Source organism: Temnothorax longispinosus, chromosome 3, assembly GCF_030848805.1.
Source record: "Temnothorax longispinosus isolate EJ_2023e chromosome 3, Tlon_JGU_v1, whole genome shotgun sequence".
Lineage (NCBI taxonomy): Eukaryota > Metazoa > Arthropoda > Insecta > Hymenoptera > Formicidae > Temnothorax > Temnothorax longispinosus.
The window spans coordinates 624,374-642,110 of NC_092360.1; the positions used below are offsets into that span (position 1 = coordinate 624,374).

The following is a 17,737-nucleotide window of genomic DNA, read 5'->3' on the forward strand; positions in this document are numbered from 1 at the left end:
AGAGGCGAGTACTGCTACCAACCCATAAAAGTGAAACGTTGCCAAGTTTCAATCGTATTTAATATAATCGACGGAAAGTTATTAAAAAATCGATAGCTTATATAATTGTCAAGGGAGCTACCAGTAAGAATCATTATTTCATTCTATCAACGGCAAAACATATATTCATGCCAATTTTATATTGAAATAATTAGCAATACTACAAGTTTTCAAGTTGGCATTGGCAAAAAAGTGTTTCGTTTTTAGCTAATTAAAATATAAAGATGCATAATATGATACTTTTACTATACGTTTTATGCAATAGCAGCGTATGGAGAATAAAATGATACCTAATACAGATTTTTTAATGACCTAATAAAAAACTTTTTTCTAAACCGTCAATTGACTCAACTGGATCGCTTCAACCTCCTTAAGCCCGGTGTCCACGATGCAAGAACTGTGTCCAAGTTTCGGTTTGAGCCAATGAAACTGCTACTTTTCTGTAAGAGCTGCAAGTTGATTGGCTTAAATCGAAACTTGGACACAGTTCTTGCATCGTGGACACTGGGCTTTACTTTTGTAGTTAACTTACGATAATTCCTTCGCGTAAACGGGATTTTGTAGTAACTTACAATAATTTACTCCGCGTAAACGAGTGAATTATCGTAATTATCGTAATTACGATAATTCACTCGTTTAAGCCTTGTGTCCACGATGCTAGAACTGTGTCCGAGTTTCGGTTTAAGCCAATGAAACTGCTACTTTTCTGTCAGAGCTGCAAGTTGATTGGCTTAAGGTAGGCGTCTCGCTACGTGCTAGTCATGTGACTGTTTGTAGGTTTTCACGTTCAGAAATATATTTCAGGCAATTTTTGCTAAGGGAGAAATAATTTTATGAATTATGGTGTAAAATTTCATACGTGACAAAGTATGTTACTTTTTCCAAATTATGTGATTTTTCTCATTTGACTCCGTTTTGATCAGCTGATCATGCGAGTCGTCGAGAAAGGTTACAAGTGAGGTTACATCTCCTTTTCGATTGAATTTTGACAATTACTCAGAAAGGGTTTCAAAACGCATGACAGGGGTGTCAATCACTATCCAATTCGGCTAAGAAAGACGAGCCCCATAACCTGCAACTACAGTGATTAGCCAGCGGCGTTGCCAAGTCTTCCCAACCTCACCTCGACCAAAAAATGTCTGCTCGATTACCGCATTTTCACTAAAATAAACTAAAAAATTAGCAGCGAAATCTCCGGTAACCTATATATTTTAAGGTTGCATCGGATTCTTCGAAATCTAATGTACAAAAAGCAATGTTTTTTTCTCACTTCATCTAATCGACAAATACGAAAATATGTGATTGAAACCGTGATAGAGCCTTCTTTTCTGTATGAAGTAATGCAAAATTTGTGATTTTCGAGATCGATTTTCTAGAGTAAATAGTCGGTAAGGAGCCACAGAAAAAATCGACTGCAAAGCTGATCATATAATTTGATATAAAATCCAAAATCGAAAACTTTATCTAATACATGCCCTGACGAGACGACTACCTTAAACCGAAATTCGGACCGATTTAGTATCACAAGACTTTACGCAGAGTAAATTATCGTAAGTTACTACAAAATCCCGTTTACGCGAAGGAATTATCGTAAGTTACTACAGAAGTAACGCTTGCGTAAACGTAGTAATAGTCCCAGAGTGTTGATAAGACCAACTCAACAGTTGTGTCTACTGAACACGGCCATTGGGCGCGTTCAGCAGACCAAGCCGCTCAGTAGCAATCGAACGTGCGTGGCTCTTACTTTTAGAACCAACGAATCAACGCAGAGTGTTGATAAGACGAACCCAACAGTTGTGTCTGCTGAACGCGGCCAATGGCTGCGTTTTGCGGAGCCTTTAGCTAAAGCGCAAAGCAGCAATTGAATGTGATTGGTTCATACCTATGGATCCAACCAATTACACAATTGCTACTGTACGCTTAGCTAGAGACCCCGCTTAAGGCCTTCACACATAAAATCGCGTAAGAACGTAAAACGTAAGCGTAAGAAAATCGACCAATCTCAATCAAGTATTGTGCTGTCCGTAACCACAGTAGGGGGAAATACTTGATTGGGATTGATCGATTTTCTTACGCCTACGTTTTACGTCCTTACGACATTTTATGTGTGAAGGCCTTTAGCCAGAGAGCTTACCTAAAGGTGAAATTTCATAGGCAGTAAAAAGCAGCAGCAGATCGTACTGATTGGCTATAAAATAGAGAAGTTCTCGAGTTTCTAGAACTTCTCTATTTTGTAGCCAATCAGTACGATCTGCTGCTACTTTTCACTGCCCATGAAATTTCACCTTAAAGCGGAGGTTCGGCAAAACGCAGCCACTACTGTCTGGTCTGGCGCTAGTGGCGCTACGGCGCTACCGTCTCTCTCCGCGAGATCCAGCAGCATCGGGCGCGCACGGACGACGACGATCGACGACGACTACGTAGCTGTATGGGGGCGCGATCAGTGTTGGTATTTTCTTACGGTGCGAATCCAAAATGTCAGACATCGATAAATGGATAGAGATCGCGAAAGAATGCAAATACTTGCCCGAGAATGATCTCAAGGTAAATAGCGTGATGCGTGCCGGTCGGCGCGTTTCCCGCACGATAACGGTCGCGCGATCACACGAGCGCCGATCAGGTTACTCGCTTACTGCACCCTATGCGTTTCGCCTCTCCCTGATATATAATCACGTTAACTTTTACCGTTACCGACAGAAACTCTGTGACTTGGTATGTGATTTATTGCTGGAGGAGTCCAACATCCAGCCTGTGTCCACTCCGGTGACGGTATGCGGCGATATTCACGGTCAGGTGAGTCCCCGGATGTGCGCTCTAACCTCAAAGTCGGAGCATCCTTGCCCACCGCTACGGGATCAACGTAAAGTTTTAGCGGATTTTAATCTTCCGAATTAGCGTCGCAACAATATTAGTCTTCCATTATCTATTGCCTCACAACTTTTCAATTTTAATGTTCTGTAGCTGTATAGTTATTTGTACACAATCGTGATATTAATATACATCAGATTGTTCATGTTTTTATGCTGTTACAGTTCTATGATTTAGAGGAACTGTTTCGTAATGGTGGCCCCGTGCCAGATACAAATTACATATTCCTGGGAGATTTTGTCGATCGGGGCTACTATAGCTTAGAAACGTTTACTCGTCTGCTCACACTTAAAGCTAAATGGTCTGACAGGATAACGTTACTACGTGGTAATCACGAATCTAGACAAATCACGCACGTTTATGGATTTTACGGTAAGTGCGCAACGATACTTTCTTTTCTGGGCTTTTTTTACAATTGTGTATAATAAAGCTTTGATTTCATTGGTCTCTTCATTTTCTATTCTAGATGAATGCCAAAACAAGTACGGCAATGCTAATGCGTGGAAGTACTGTTGTAGGGTATTTGACTTGCTCACAGTTGCTGCCGTGAGTATTTGTATAAAAGATTAAAAAAAAAATTGTAACTTCACTTTTGATTACGCTCGAATAAAATTCTGTTTTAGTTAATTGATGAACAGGTTCTTTGTGTACACGGTGGATTGTCTCCAGCTATTAGAACACTAGATCAAATTAGAACGATTGAAAGGAATCAAGAGATTCCACACAAAGGTATTAATTATATATAGTGATATGTCATTGCAAAAGTTACATGACTGGATATTTACTGTTATACAATGTATATTGTACAATAATAATAAAATATCTTTGCTTAATTACCATATTACAGGTGCTTTCTGTGATTTGGTCTGGTCCGATCCAGAAGATGTAGAAACATGGACAGTAAGTCCGCGTGGTGCAGGCTGGCTGTTTGGCAGCAAAGTGACTTACATGTTCATGGAAGTGAATGATCTTAAACTCATCTGTAGGGCGCACCAATTAGTTCAGGAAGGTATGTCTTTGCTCAAATATTTCTGTCGCAGATTTTTTTTAAATATCTCGGAAGTATGTATTGATGACGCATATTTTTATCTTGCAGGTTATAGGTACATGTTTAATGACAAACTCGTCACAGTGTGGTCGGCCCCAAATTATTGTTATCGATGTGGTAACATAGCTAGTATCATGCAGTTCACGACAGTGGATCAGAGATCACCCGTGCTGTTCCAGGCAGTGCCTGATTCCGAGAGAGTAATCCCACCTCTAACGCCCACTCCGTACTTTTTGTGATCTATCTTAGTGGCTCATCTGTACGGATGCGGAAGAGAAATGTCTGTGTCTAGACTCTACGGAATCACATGATTTGATTGGCCGGATCCAGGCTGGTACCATGACGGACCCACACATTCATGAGAATATATCACTGATTATACATATTACTCTAGAAAATTTTGATTCCCTTAAAAGAAATTGTTTGATGCGTTCTACGATCAAAGTACGATACTTAGAGAGGACTGAATTGTCGTGTGATTGCTCTTATTCAGGGAATGTTCTTTAGATTTTTTAAGAACTTTATCAGGTTTTACATGTTGTAAAGCTAACTTTTATATATCTACATAGTATCTGCCATTGCATCAGCCTGATTTTTGTAGCTCGAGAAAAAAAAGAAAACGATATTTTGCATCAGAGCAAATGTGACATTCTGTGGTCTAGACGCTTTTGCTGTCTACTATGTACATTCTGTAGAGCATTCATATCTCAGAGCAGCATTCTGGACTTTAATGTTCAAAAGACTAAGAGCTTTTAAATAATTTATGAGCGCGAATAACGCAAATAGTCCAGTGCTGTGTGTAAATATAAAAAGAAAAGAAAAGAAATATCACGTTTAAACATTCCGGCAAAAAGTACACTCTCTGAGTACAGTGAATGCTTCTCTGACATTACAATCGTTGTGCGTAGAATTCAGGTTTATTAAAGCGTGAGCATATATAGTACTGTTAAGGTCTTCCTGAACATATAAATGATCTGTTACTGGTTTAGGTACTGTGTGTGCTGCGTGCCGTTCTTTTTTCTTCTAAATGCGCAATCGGTGTTCTTAGCAAGAATCGTAAATTCGGCTCTTTTTCGCCGAAGTACAAATAGCGTGTAGCCAGTAGCCAAAGTTTTCCTGCTTAGGTAAGGAAATCCGATAGCGGGATCGTTATAGCATCTGTAGAGAGTTGTCTTATTATTTTTATGCACATGACATTTTTTTACGCTTAATTTTAAGAAATTCCGAGCTCAAATATTGTCTTTAAACTACCTTGACACACATTGATGTTCTTTTCAAGAAAGATATCCACCGTTCGTTCATCACACACTTCTCTCTTCTCTCTCTCTCTCTATATATATATATAGAGTATTATCTATATATAAAGAATATTATCTATATATATAGAATATTATCTATATATATATATGTAGATATATATGTACAAAGCAATATTTTTAAATACTATTGCATCCTCCGAATCTTTGTACAATTTCCAATATCGTATGCCAAATCGCTGTTGTATTGAATAATCGTAATTAGCTAATTGTCATAAGTTCATTAATGTAGGGAGCAACTTGAAAAGAAAAAAAACCGAGACCCTTAGCAATGTGCCTCTAAATTAATAAGCGTTTGTGTAATATAATGATACGATATTGATATGACATAATTAATGGAAATGCACCGGCCATTGCGTATCATAAGCCTGAATTCTGACCATCGATTTTTGCTAGCTCACGATAATTCCTAACCGATCACAGACCCGACAAATACGGCATTGGCATTGTGGCACAGGCTGTCAAGTTGAGACTACTCTATTTTGAATTTTGTGATATAGACCGAAGGAGGCGTGTGCAATGGTCATGTCGATGTTTATAACGACTCTCCTTGTCGCACTATTCGAAGAGGTGTTTTGCGAAGACCCGTTATTCCAAGAAATGTAATAAACTTTTGAACAGTGCCTTCAGAACTATAACACGACGGTCTACTAGAAGTATAAATGCTTTCTTACTGACAGATAATCGATAGACGAACTAACATAAGGACGAAGAATCATACAAATATCAGAGCTTAACGGAGAATGTGTGAGGAAATTTTTTATCATCTTTTCTTTTTATTCTATTTCATAAGCCTTCCGCTATTGTTTTGGAACGAGCTTTGCCTTTGCTTTTTCGCGAAACTTTTCTACGATACTTACGTTTTACGATTTTACTACCTTTTAGGTCTACTCTTACAATTTTACATCACGCGCGCGCGGTATATTCTCTATTTGTACTACATTTATTATAACGTACAATTACAATTGCGCGATACTTTACGCGAGTAATGTATTACATTAGGTAGAGAGGAGCGCATCTAGAACGAATCGGGACACGGAGCTTGCGTTACAAACTCGACTCGCTACATTTGCAGCCTCCGAGTCGTGAAACGGTTTCGCAACGACGGGCACGCCCTACGTACGGTACGGATATCATTAAAAATCCTTAAAAATAAAAAAGAAAAGAAGTATTAGCCTCTGTATCTATTGGGGTGTTCGCGGCGTTTCGTTTACCGGAATGCTTCTGTCTGTGATCGCTTTAATCTTATCGAAGTGTCCAAGCGCTTGCGGCGACTCGATATTAATAATCGGTAAGCTCGCGAGAGAGAGAACAAATAAAGACAATTTGCAAGATAAAAATAAAATAACGAAGACTAATTTAGCTTAATGTGCTCCGTGCGGGAGCTTGAACACTGCGCATAATCCTTAAAGATCTCACAGGTAGACACCATTTTAAAACGATCATCATGTACCTTGAAAGTATAGACTTTGTTATGTTAATGTAATGAAGAACGTCTGTAATAAAAATGCGCAAAAAATCGCACTTGATCGCATTGTCAATAATATTCCCGGTGTGCGTGTGTGTGTTGTCTGTGTGGTGTATTGTGATAGCGAGAATAAGTACAAATCCTTAAAGAATAAGATAAGGAACAGCGTGCGGGAGAAGGGATACATGACATGATTAAACGGCGCATGAGTTTTTTTTTTTATTAATCTTTAATCAGTTTATTTACTCGTAATAATATTATTTTCATCATATATATATATATAATAATTCTATTTACTCCTTACTATTTATATATATATATATATATATTTATATATAATAATATAGTGTATTTATGTTCAATATGTATAATATATTATCTACATTTATAATCCCTATGAAAGGCATCTCCAAACAGACTTCAGATTTACTTCTTTTTTTTTCTTTAAATATCTTATTTATTCATAAAAATACAGGGGGGCTCACGCGCCATGCGTGAAATTCGGCCTGCTTTGCCCGAAACCGAAAGCTCATATCTCGATTAAAACTATCGAATTATAATAAATGATGTATTTGTTGGCTCTAGTGAAATTATAAATTCCTCTTTCAGTTACACACGCGCATCTAACTGTCCACGATAATTTTCGAACCAACTTTATTAACTACAGTATGTTAACTTTACATACTGTGACTTATAACTCGTATTATATTCTAGATCATGTAGAAATCACAATCTCGTAGTTAAACTCGAACAATAACAAATGCAATGACTGACTTTCGTTGTTGATATGCACGAACTTTTTTCATGCGACAAAGAAACCGACAGAGACGACAAAAGAGAAGAAAATCGTGTCGAAATTGATTGATATTATAATTAACTGATCCTAATTTCGTCGAGTAACACAGTTTTATCAATGTATCGAAATCAGCGATCTTTGTCAGTCTTTTAATTACTCGTATCGCGTAAAAAGTCGATTAAATCTACATAAAAAACATTGCGAGGTGCTCGTTCTAACAAGACAGACTTGCATGATTTTTACGAATATAACACATAACGTAATTGACTTTTACCAACGTGTTTCTCGCTGCGTCGCAGAAAAAAATGTCTCAACAGCGAGGCACACTATATATCGAGAAAATTTATATAATGGACGTCGACATCGCGCAGGGCGATACTCGGTTTCCGGCAGAACGGCGATTCACGCAATGTCGCCGAAATCTCAATTACAAAAGGAATATAATCGAAGATAAACGAGATAATAAAAACGTACTTCTTCCTAAACGTAGGTAGAAATATGGTAACTTTTGACTCACTCATTGAAAAAGTATCTCTCTTTCTCTCTCATTCACACATACGCACATACTTTCTCTCTCTTTCTCTCTCTCTCTCTCTCTCTCTCTCTCTCTCTCTCTCTCTCTCTCTCTCTCTCATCAATCCGGCGTTTCGTGCTTTCCTTCCCTACCGTCGTTTCTGGGTTAAACGTTTGTATTTCTTCTCGTGCCTCTCTTTCGATGTAATCGCAGCAAGGGGCGCCGCGCGCCGATTTCTTTATTCCGGTCAAGAGGAAGCGAAAAAAGATACGTGTGCAACATGTACATTTTCCATACGAAAAGAGGGGAAAAAATTAAAAAAACAAAATTACGTAAATAAATAACTATCGAATAAAATTATATTTACGATGGTTGCAAGAAGTTGAGCGTCGGCACGTTAATTAAATGCAGGAAGGTACTAGGATCGTAGCACCAGGACTGACGTGATCTACATTAAACAGCGACAGATTTGTCAATGAGAGTGAATTCGCGACATTGCATAGTTTTCGGCTATGAAGTAAATCGATTGAAAAGGACTAATTTCAATAAGATTAAATTTTCGAGAGATCAAAAGGAAATGCTTCGGTCGTAAATATCAAAAGCTTTTTTTTTTTTTTAACTAAAATAGAATACTTTCCGGAGATTTATTATACGTCGTCCAAAGACTTTTTAGTACGAGTGGCCTTAGAAGAAGTACGCTATTGTGAAGTTATACTTTTAGCGTTGAGTAATGCACACGCATTCTCGTCGTGGAGACATTCGGTATTTAAAATACGCGTGCTAAATTTGTTTCCTATATTACTAGCAAATGCGAGATAAAAATGAATCAAGAAATGCGAGAGAAATTGTTGCGCACACACGTTTTCGTTCGCTACCCCGTGATCTTCGCGGGAGCATCCATGGCGGCGCCGCTTGCGGCTGTCGCGAGCACAAGTATTCAACACGGAATTATACAAAGACAGGACTAGTACTTTCAACATATTTATATTATTAAATCTTTCGTACAATATGTACACAAAGTTGAACCCACAAACGAGAGGCGCGCACTGGTTTTTCGCGTTTTTTTCCTCACATTTTTTTTCATTTTTCGTTAGATTTCTCTTTTTTTTCTTATCTTTCTTTTGCTCGATAGACTCTCACTCGCACTTAAATATTAAAGGGTTGGGCATGATAATACTCTTTGTAGTATAATGCCCTAAGTCTTGCTGATCCAACGTTTTAGCTCTCCCGTAAGCAGCTGCTGTACTCCCAGACATCGATGCTGTGTGTTGCACACTTTTTTAAAATAAAATATAGATACAGTAGTATGTCTCCCGGAACGGTCGTCGCTTCTTTTGTCCCCGAATCTCTGATACTTGATCTTTTCAAAGAAATACCTTTTTGAAATTCTATCTTATACATATATATTTTCAAACTTTTTTACTCGCAAATATTTCATTTTAATTAAATATTTTCAAGATTAAATTTTCCGAATTATATAATACTTTTCTAATTAAAATTATCTGAGAAATAAGCTCGTTTTACTTATTTCATCTTTATGTGATTGTTTCGATCGCCGAAATTATTGAATAATAAAATTATTTATTAAAGAAAATAATTTAAAAAATGTAAAAAAATAGATTCTGCCAAACTCGGAGAATTCGCGAACAAAAGGAGCAGTACCAATCCATGGAAATCTTATAAAAAATATATAATATATATACATATAACATATATAAAATATTATATTATACATATTTCATTATATGTATATTTTATTATATGTAGGTATATTATATGTATATTTATATATATTATATACATGTATAAAATCTACAAGAAATTGAACCTTTAGAATTCGAAATTCTTTTTTGCGATCGACAACGATACTCTGCCACTCATATACCTATACAATATACTAACAATAAATTAAACGGTACGAACAAAAAATTGACAAGAAGTATTCAACGATTTTATGAGCTAATGATAATAAGAGGAGAGACAATAAAAATCGAAAAAAATAGAAAATGATACAAAAGATAAAGCAAGTAATATATTGCTTTCATATGTATATCTTTATGTTTATATTGTAAAAGACTACCTCGCGCGACGATAAGTTTGCCAATAGAAAAGAAAATATGTTAAATCAATTCTGTACTTTGTTAGTAATATGTATCTTAAATTATCAAAAAATATTGATAATTATAGCAGCAAGTTTATATAATTATACATATTTCGGGTAATCGAAAAATATGTAGTGTCGCATCAACTTGTTGCTATTGATCTATTAGACGTTTTCTAATAATGAAGATACCACTGAATGTCGTTAACAAAGTACAGAATATCCTGCTTATATTGATCTTTTCAGTTGCATTTTTTATATTCTATACATGCAATTTTCTTGTTTCTTTCTCCAAAACTTGAATGCACATGTGACTTCCTTTAAAATGTAAAAAATAAATGTAACTACAAAAAAGCTAGATCTACTTTTTGTTACTGCTACGAAATTGGAAATCTATGCGAATTCACTTCCGAAGAAAGATAAAGTATCGAGCGGCAGTGCTCATCCTATAATGCCTGATTCTTCAATCAGATGAAGCTAACCGATTCGAGCAAATCGATCATAAGCGAGATGTTCCGTCTTGTCCCAACGGTCGCAAGATGAATTTTAGCGAAGCTTATCACGCGCACGCGATTGTCCAATTGAATACAGAGAGACAAGCGTACCACGATGTCCGGGGAATACAGGAACCGTTACACCTAACGTTCCTTAACGTCAAATAATGTACAACGTTTACTGTATGAAGTATCTCATCGTTTAGTTAAGTCTTATAGTATGGACAAGTATCCCTAGGCGAATAGGCCCAAGGTCTGTGTTGTAGTTCGTGTTGATTTCTGGAACGTGCGGCCCGCGGCCACGGGTGCGATTGAAGGAATAGGAAGATGGGAAAAAAATGTAATATCGATTATCACAATTAATGTCCGTTATAAAAGTGATTACGAAACAAGAACTGCGAAGTCGCTTTATTCTTAATGCAAATGAATGTAATGTTATTAATATTTTAAAGCATGGTTACCGCTAACCGTATATTTGCATGTCAACACATTGCTTCTAAAGATATATATATATATATATATATATATATATATATATATATATATATATTGATGTTAATTCTGAAGACAATTCAAATATAGATTTAGCGACAATCGTAAACTTATATCACACTGTATATTCTAATCAATGAGTCAACTACAGTTTCTAAGTCATGATTATAGAAAGAAGTATCTCAGATATTAAATTTTAGTTATCAGCTCGATTTAGATTGATTTCTTCATCATTATTTATAATTATGCTTCAATAGTTTTAGGTTTCAGCTTTTAAAAAAAGTCTAGACAACAATTAGAAATAAATTAATCAATCCAGGAAATCGATTTTAAGGAATATTTCTTTGTGCGAGGTTTGTATAGGATTGCAAGGAAGCCAAGAAGAAAATGCATGGAAACTTTAACTTCTTAGAGAATAAAGATTGCACCTTCTAAATCGTCATCCGTGGCCACGAGCTTGTCAGGCGATTAGAGCGTGTTTATGATATCTTCTATGGAGGCAAGATGAAACAATCACGTCAGCAGAACGTGCGCGGAATAATACATTATATGCGTATACAAGGAGCAATATCTTCCAAGACACGAACAACATTTCGACTGGCGTCAACCGCCGATTTTCTTTACTCTTTCTGCAATTTCTCACAAATAATTGAGCTAGGAGCGACTGGTATCCTAGTTTCGCGAGGTCGATTGTCACAATCGGTCCACGTGAGTACACACGTGATACGTACGTATTTATCTTATTTGATAAAAAAAAGGGAAAGGCAAGGAACGATTTTTTTATACAACTGATGTATAATTGTTTGAACAGTAAACTCTGAATGAAATTTCGCGAAACTCCCTCGCGACACTAGGATACGAGTACTAATGCAGCGTTCCGTTTTTTTTTATATATACACGTTCCGCTTATTTCCTTTTCGTCGTAATACTATGAAAATATCGCTCCAGCGAGGAATAACATGAGAGAACTCTCCGCTCTTCGTATTTTAGTCGCGATTATCGGAGAAACAAACGACGCGTGTGCATCGGACGATTCGATTTTCCATTTCTTACTTTGACATTGTATATATTTATAGTAATAATCTAATATAAAAATGCGAAGGAGAAATGCCATATATGTCTCGTATATTAAAAGTTAAAATAGAAAACTCATTAGCGAATATAAAAGCAATATAAAATCTCATATAAAAAATTATCAAAACAATCTAAAAATTTACCCTATAATATCTTATACCAAAAGTCCGTTTTTGCAAAAGTATTATATACATTATACGTCTGTAATATTTTTAACATTAATTCTGCTCATTACTTCTATAAGGCAAGCCCCTACTCCGTATGCTAAAATTTTTGTAAGTAATAATAAAAAGAATTACTAAGTAAATCGACTAGAATTCAACCAACAAATAATTAAAAAATTCCATTTATACAACGATAAAATTATTCCATTTATACAACATTAAAATTTTTATTACTAACAAAATAGAGACTCTAAACATCTGTATAACTCGATTAATAATTCTCACGTTTTTTCACTTTTTAAAAATTATAATTTCCTTTGTTAATAATAACGAAATTTTTTCATGGATTTGTAGATTTTGTTCTCATGAGCCTTAATTAAAACCTTCAGTCGTCTTTGTGAAAACCACTCTATTTTACAGCTAGTACATTAAAATAAGTAGAAAGTTGGCGTAAATGATCTTCAAAAGTCACAAATGGAAGGTCGCGGATCGTCCGAAGAACACGCGATGTGAGCGAGAAATCCTACGACTGATGACTGATACGTGTGTTTGCGCGGTAAAAGTCGCGTCGAAGGCATAAATGAATTTTATGAACGGCATTATAATAGAGTAAGAGTCTTTTGCACGCTTGGACCGTTGCTTGCGGAGTGTTGAATGGCGACAATGATGACGACGGCGGCGGCAGCGACGACGACGACGACGATAACGACGACAATGATGACGAAGACTCGATGTTGACCGTCGTGAAATATACGTACGTAGCAAATACTCGCATCCGAATGCATATGGTGAGATACGAACGTGAAACACCGAAGTTCTTACGTACAGTTTCGTTTCCTCGCGACTCCCCTTCTCGCGGCCACGTTATCCGGACATCGATCAGCGAACCTCGCCACCTTTCGTTTCTTCAGCCTCGAATTTCACGCGGATCTTGTCCAATCGAATCTCGTTGTTTCGACAGATTCAAGGTGAAAGTCTGCACTTTTCACCTTTCCACTCTTTCTGGCGGATAGAATTTTAGGTGATCGATATCCCGAGGGCTTGTAACGTACCCCTGTCGATGGTGTGCGGGTATAATACCAGTGGTAGCGCGAGAGAAGAGAGCCAGTAATTACGATAGTATCACACTCTTTACGTACGTCGTTAACGTTTCGCACGTGGTGGCGAACACCTAATCGCGAGGAGAAGATCACGTGTCGGTAAGTCGCGGCGAGGTTTGTGGCAGGTATTTAAAAGATATATATGTATAAACGCGCGCGCGCGCGTACGTGTATATGGACGCGTGTTGATAAAATTTAATCGTAGCTTGTGATGATACCATGTTGAGCTACGAGGTGACGAGAAACCCATCGTCGATCATCGGTCAGTCGATCGATCTGGACTATTGATCCTTCAGTCAGTCGTTTCGTGGGGTCTGCTGCTGTTTTACATCTTTTTTTCTTTCTTCTTAGCTTCGAGAGCGGTAGTAGTAGAAAGTGGCGGTAATAGTAGCAGTAGTAGTAGTAGTAGTAGTAGTAGTACGTAGTAATAGTAGTAGGTGGCCTACGGTGAGCGGTACGTAACGAGAGTCTTATTTTATCGATCGGATTATGCAATGTGAACACACAATGACGTAGTTGCGCGGTACGTGTTTGCGTACAGAAATATATTATTATAGTCTTTTAGTTTCGATAAAAAAGTTCAGTTCCCACCTCGATTGATTGCCCATCTCGAGGTGGCGCGCTTTCTTTCTCTCCCTCCCTTTCTCTCCCTCACTCACTCTCGCTCTCTCTCGCTCCTCTAACTTTTATATATGGGTATATATGTAATATATATTATAGTATATATATAATACATATTATATATATACTCGTTCTTTAATATTTTATTTAAAATCGTTCCTCCTTCTCTGTTTTCTATCTTCCTATGTTGCTGTCCTGACGTGGTTACTTTCTATCGTCCACTTGTGTTCTTTCCGTTTCTTTTCGCTCGAACGATTCCTCCTCTCCATCCTCCTTCGTTTGTACAACGCAACGAACACACACATTTATATTATTTATAGTATTTATATGTATATATATATTTATATATATATATACTTTTATATATTTATTATACATACGCAAACAAAGCCTTTCCCCATTCGGTTTGAGTCGTCTCTTTTTCTCTCTCACTGGACTCTTTCTATTTTTCTGTTCATTTGTTGCTTGCCGGTTTGTTCGGTTCTTTTACGTTTTTCTGTGTATATATTTATAACGTATGTATAGTATGTATATAGGTATTCAGCTTCGTTTATCGTCACTTTGTTTATTTACTATCTTTGAATTGCTGAGTTCAATAGGAAAGGAACGTAGAACATTTTACTCTCGAGTAGTAAAGTCGCCGCCGATTGTACCTGTAATTCAACAAGCAAACGGATTCTCTACTTAAACGAAGCCATTTAATAATTGTTGTATTCTGCGCGCAGCGAAAACAATTCGAATCAAAATTACTAGTTTTAACTGTAAAATAGTAAATGTTTTTTAAACCAAATCTAGACCAAGCGAATAAATACAAATTTACATCATTGAAGCAAATTGTTTATTCGCGTTCGATCGCTTGGTCTGAATTCAGATTCGATCGAATGTTCAATAATTGGAGTTACGTATTAATCATGCATAAATAATTTAATCTATTCGCTTTGAAGACGTTTCTCGCATTCGGCATCGTTACTTTTTTTCTTTGAACTTACTTCGGGCAACCTGACAAGAAGATCATGAAATCGACTCGGCTGCTGAGGAGCGCTGTGCTCGACAAAACTTCGCAGACAGCTCATGTACCGTTCTTGTATCTGTTCTAATTCCAAAGTACTTCCTCGTGCTAAGAAAGACAAGCGAGATCAGTTGAAACGTGTGTTTGATACATTCCAGAAATTCGAGGGTGTCGATTCTTTATAATTGCAACTGATGGAATGTTCTACGTATTCTGACTTGCTTTTTAATTCCTTTAACAATAGTAACAAAGTTGGGTTTTATCTATATATTGGATGACGAGAATCCATGAAAGAAACGTTTAATTAAAATCCTTTTAAATAAAAAAAGTCTACGTTAGAGCCTACTCGTGGGAAAACGTGCATGCGTACACGAACGTCTTTAGAAAGTATCTCGAACTTACATTTCGTGTCTCCAATTGCAGCGTTGGGGAAGAAGATAAGTTTATATTATTACATATCTCTCGTATATCATGTAATACTGAGGAACTCGACGCGATAATGACAGAGATGTGGAACGGCAGATCCAGTAAAAATAACTTACCTTGTGAGAGCATAGTGATTACTTTTAGACAGACATATTCCTCCATTCGTAGCCTCACCCGCCTGAACATTAGCGTGACATACGTGATTTTTTCCACCATAAGCCCTACATCTTGCCGCAATTGGTCCATGGTTATCGGCCGACCCATCATGCTGGTTAGGCACCTTTGCAACGTATACATGTTGTTCGTTACCTATAGTTGTGAAGACTGCTTGTTAGAATGGGTCCATAAACATATTCGTTGTATATATATAAATTTTAAAAACATATATTATTAGACAACATATATTATTTGAAAGATATCTAAAGATAATATAATAAATATTAATAAATATTAATAATAATACTATTACTAATTACATTAAAAATTGTTGTGCAGATGACGATACTAAAGAATATTTTATCGTCATGTTGTATAGATTGCATTATTTAACAAAATATCCATGTAAAAATAATAAAAATAATAGGTTCTTTTACAGAATCCTTCAATTCTTTTTTGAGAATTAACGAAATTGAAAAAAGGTGATAAAATTATTGTTATAACTTCTACAAAAGACAGATGTCGGGTAGCATTGTAGGGAAAAAAATTCTGTAGTATTACGTGATGTGTACGTTTATAAATTATTGTAAAACGTAATTACTTCTTGCATAAAGTCTGCACCCGTCCCATCAGTAGCGACATTCGTTAACCTGTGCTGACCATGCATCGCTTGATAGGCAGATGTAGTCAGCACAAGAAGTTCATGCCACTTGTGGGTGAGCAGCCTCGTGTGAACTTCGACCGGCAGCTCAAGGTAAAACGGTAACCTTTTGGTCCACTGCACCAACTTGTACACTATGCTGTCTCCTATCTGACACAGCTTGTCACTTAAGTCTGAATTATGGTCCAGCAGCTCGTCCAAGTTCTGTAAAGTGTAATGCCAATGGTTCGTATACAAATCTTGGAGCGCGATAGGATTGTGTGGGAGAGAATCAACTATCTTTAAATTTTTTAATTAAATAATATTTGAATCAAACGGATCAGTTTATTATAGAGAAATAAATTATTCACCGATTAAGTACTTAAGGTTGTTTATGGAAATAAACGTTGAACCAATTAAATCATTTTTGTTAATTGAGCTTGCATATTGCACATTCGAAAAATATATATATTCTTTTGTGGAAAAAGAATTATAAATTAATATGTGCTATTGCCTTGAAATTAAACAATTATGTATGTTTTACCGTAAAAAAGACATATTGTATTTACATACCCTCAATGTGGCGATATCTTGAAACTCGTCGCAGTCTATAAGGGTTTGAATCATGTGTAAGGTTGCGTCCAGAGGAAATACTCGATCCCTCGAACTGCTTACTGCATTGTCTAGCCTTTGTCGTAAATGCACCACCTTAAACACACATCATTAATACATAAAATCTATCCACGTGATTCTTTCAAGTCAAGATAATGCATTATTTGCATTTTTAAAATTGCATTTTATGCATCTAAATTGCTGATTAAAGCTAGTAGTTCTCTCAGATGTTGTATATATTATATCGTTTGCTATGCTGTCTGGATCAATTTTTATCAGTTATATTATTTCGCGCCGGGATTTCAAATTTCAATCTCTTTACGCGGCCTTGAAACTTTTTCACAATGCGGAAAAGTCTGAGGAGATCCGCGCGTTAATTACGATTCCGCCGGCATTTCCTCTCCTTGTGCGCGCAATCCGAGTTCGGTGGCCGCGCATCCAACCAGTAGATTCAGCCTTTCACTGACCTTTCGGACCTCGAAACATTTCCTCGGGGTCGGGCACGCGAGCGCGTCAGAAAGAGAAAGAGAAAGAGAAAAGGAAAAAGAAAGGGCCCACCAACTGCCACCAAGTTGGTTTCCGTCTGACTTCGGGGAAAGCTGGTCGCTTTGTCGGATAAGGTCCATGCATAAGCGACTATCTCGCGGAGAACCGTGGGACGTGGGACGCGTTTTGCGGTTGAAGGCGCTCGACATGAGGAAGGGACGGGAGAGTTTCGCGGGGGAGACAAGGGAGGAGATATACAGGAGGTGTTAGAGGAGAGGAAGCGCGCGAGAGGGAGAGGGAGGGTGAGGTCACT

At 37.0% G+C, this 17,737-nt stretch overlaps 2 protein-coding genes across 6 annotated transcripts in view; one reads left to right on the forward strand and one right to left on the reverse strand.

Annotated features, from left to right (window-relative positions):
* The first annotated feature begins 2,384 nt into the window (after positions 1–2,384).
* Positions 2,385–6,795, forward strand: Ppv (Protein phosphatase V). Its single transcript, XM_071772437.1, has 7 exons — positions 2,385–2,583; positions 2,737–2,832; positions 3,072–3,279; positions 3,374–3,453; positions 3,531–3,636; positions 3,755–3,916; positions 4,004–6,795. Exons 1-7 carry the CDS (start codon positions 2,515–2,517, stop codon positions 4,192–4,194), a joined length of 912 nt encoding a protein of 303 aa, XP_071628538.1. The 5' UTR covers positions 2,385–2,514; the 3' UTR covers positions 4,195–6,795.
* Positions 6,796–8,037: 1,242 nt separating this feature from the next.
* Hr4 (Hormone receptor 4) overlaps positions 8,038–17,737 on the reverse strand; it is a 67,586-nt gene continuing 57,886 nt past the window's right edge. For 2 of the 5 annotated variants that reach the window (XM_071772428.1, XM_071772426.1), the window contains exons 6-11: positions 16,900–17,034; positions 16,288–16,551; positions 15,647–15,839; positions 15,507–15,524; positions 15,085–15,212; positions 8,038–14,748 (exon numbers count right to left, since the gene is read on the reverse strand). In XM_071772428.1, the coding sequence (XP_071628529.1) occupies positions 14,668–14,748; positions 15,085–15,212; positions 15,507–15,524; positions 15,647–15,839; positions 16,288–16,551; positions 16,900–17,034 (819 nt within the window). In that variant the 3' untranslated portion in view covers positions 8,038–14,667. The remainder of the gene's footprint in view (positions 14,749–15,084; positions 15,213–15,506; positions 15,525–15,646; positions 15,840–16,287; positions 16,552–16,899; positions 17,035–17,737) is intronic. The other 3 variants (XM_071772429.1, XM_071772427.1, XR_011731106.1) reach the window with 2 other exon arrangements.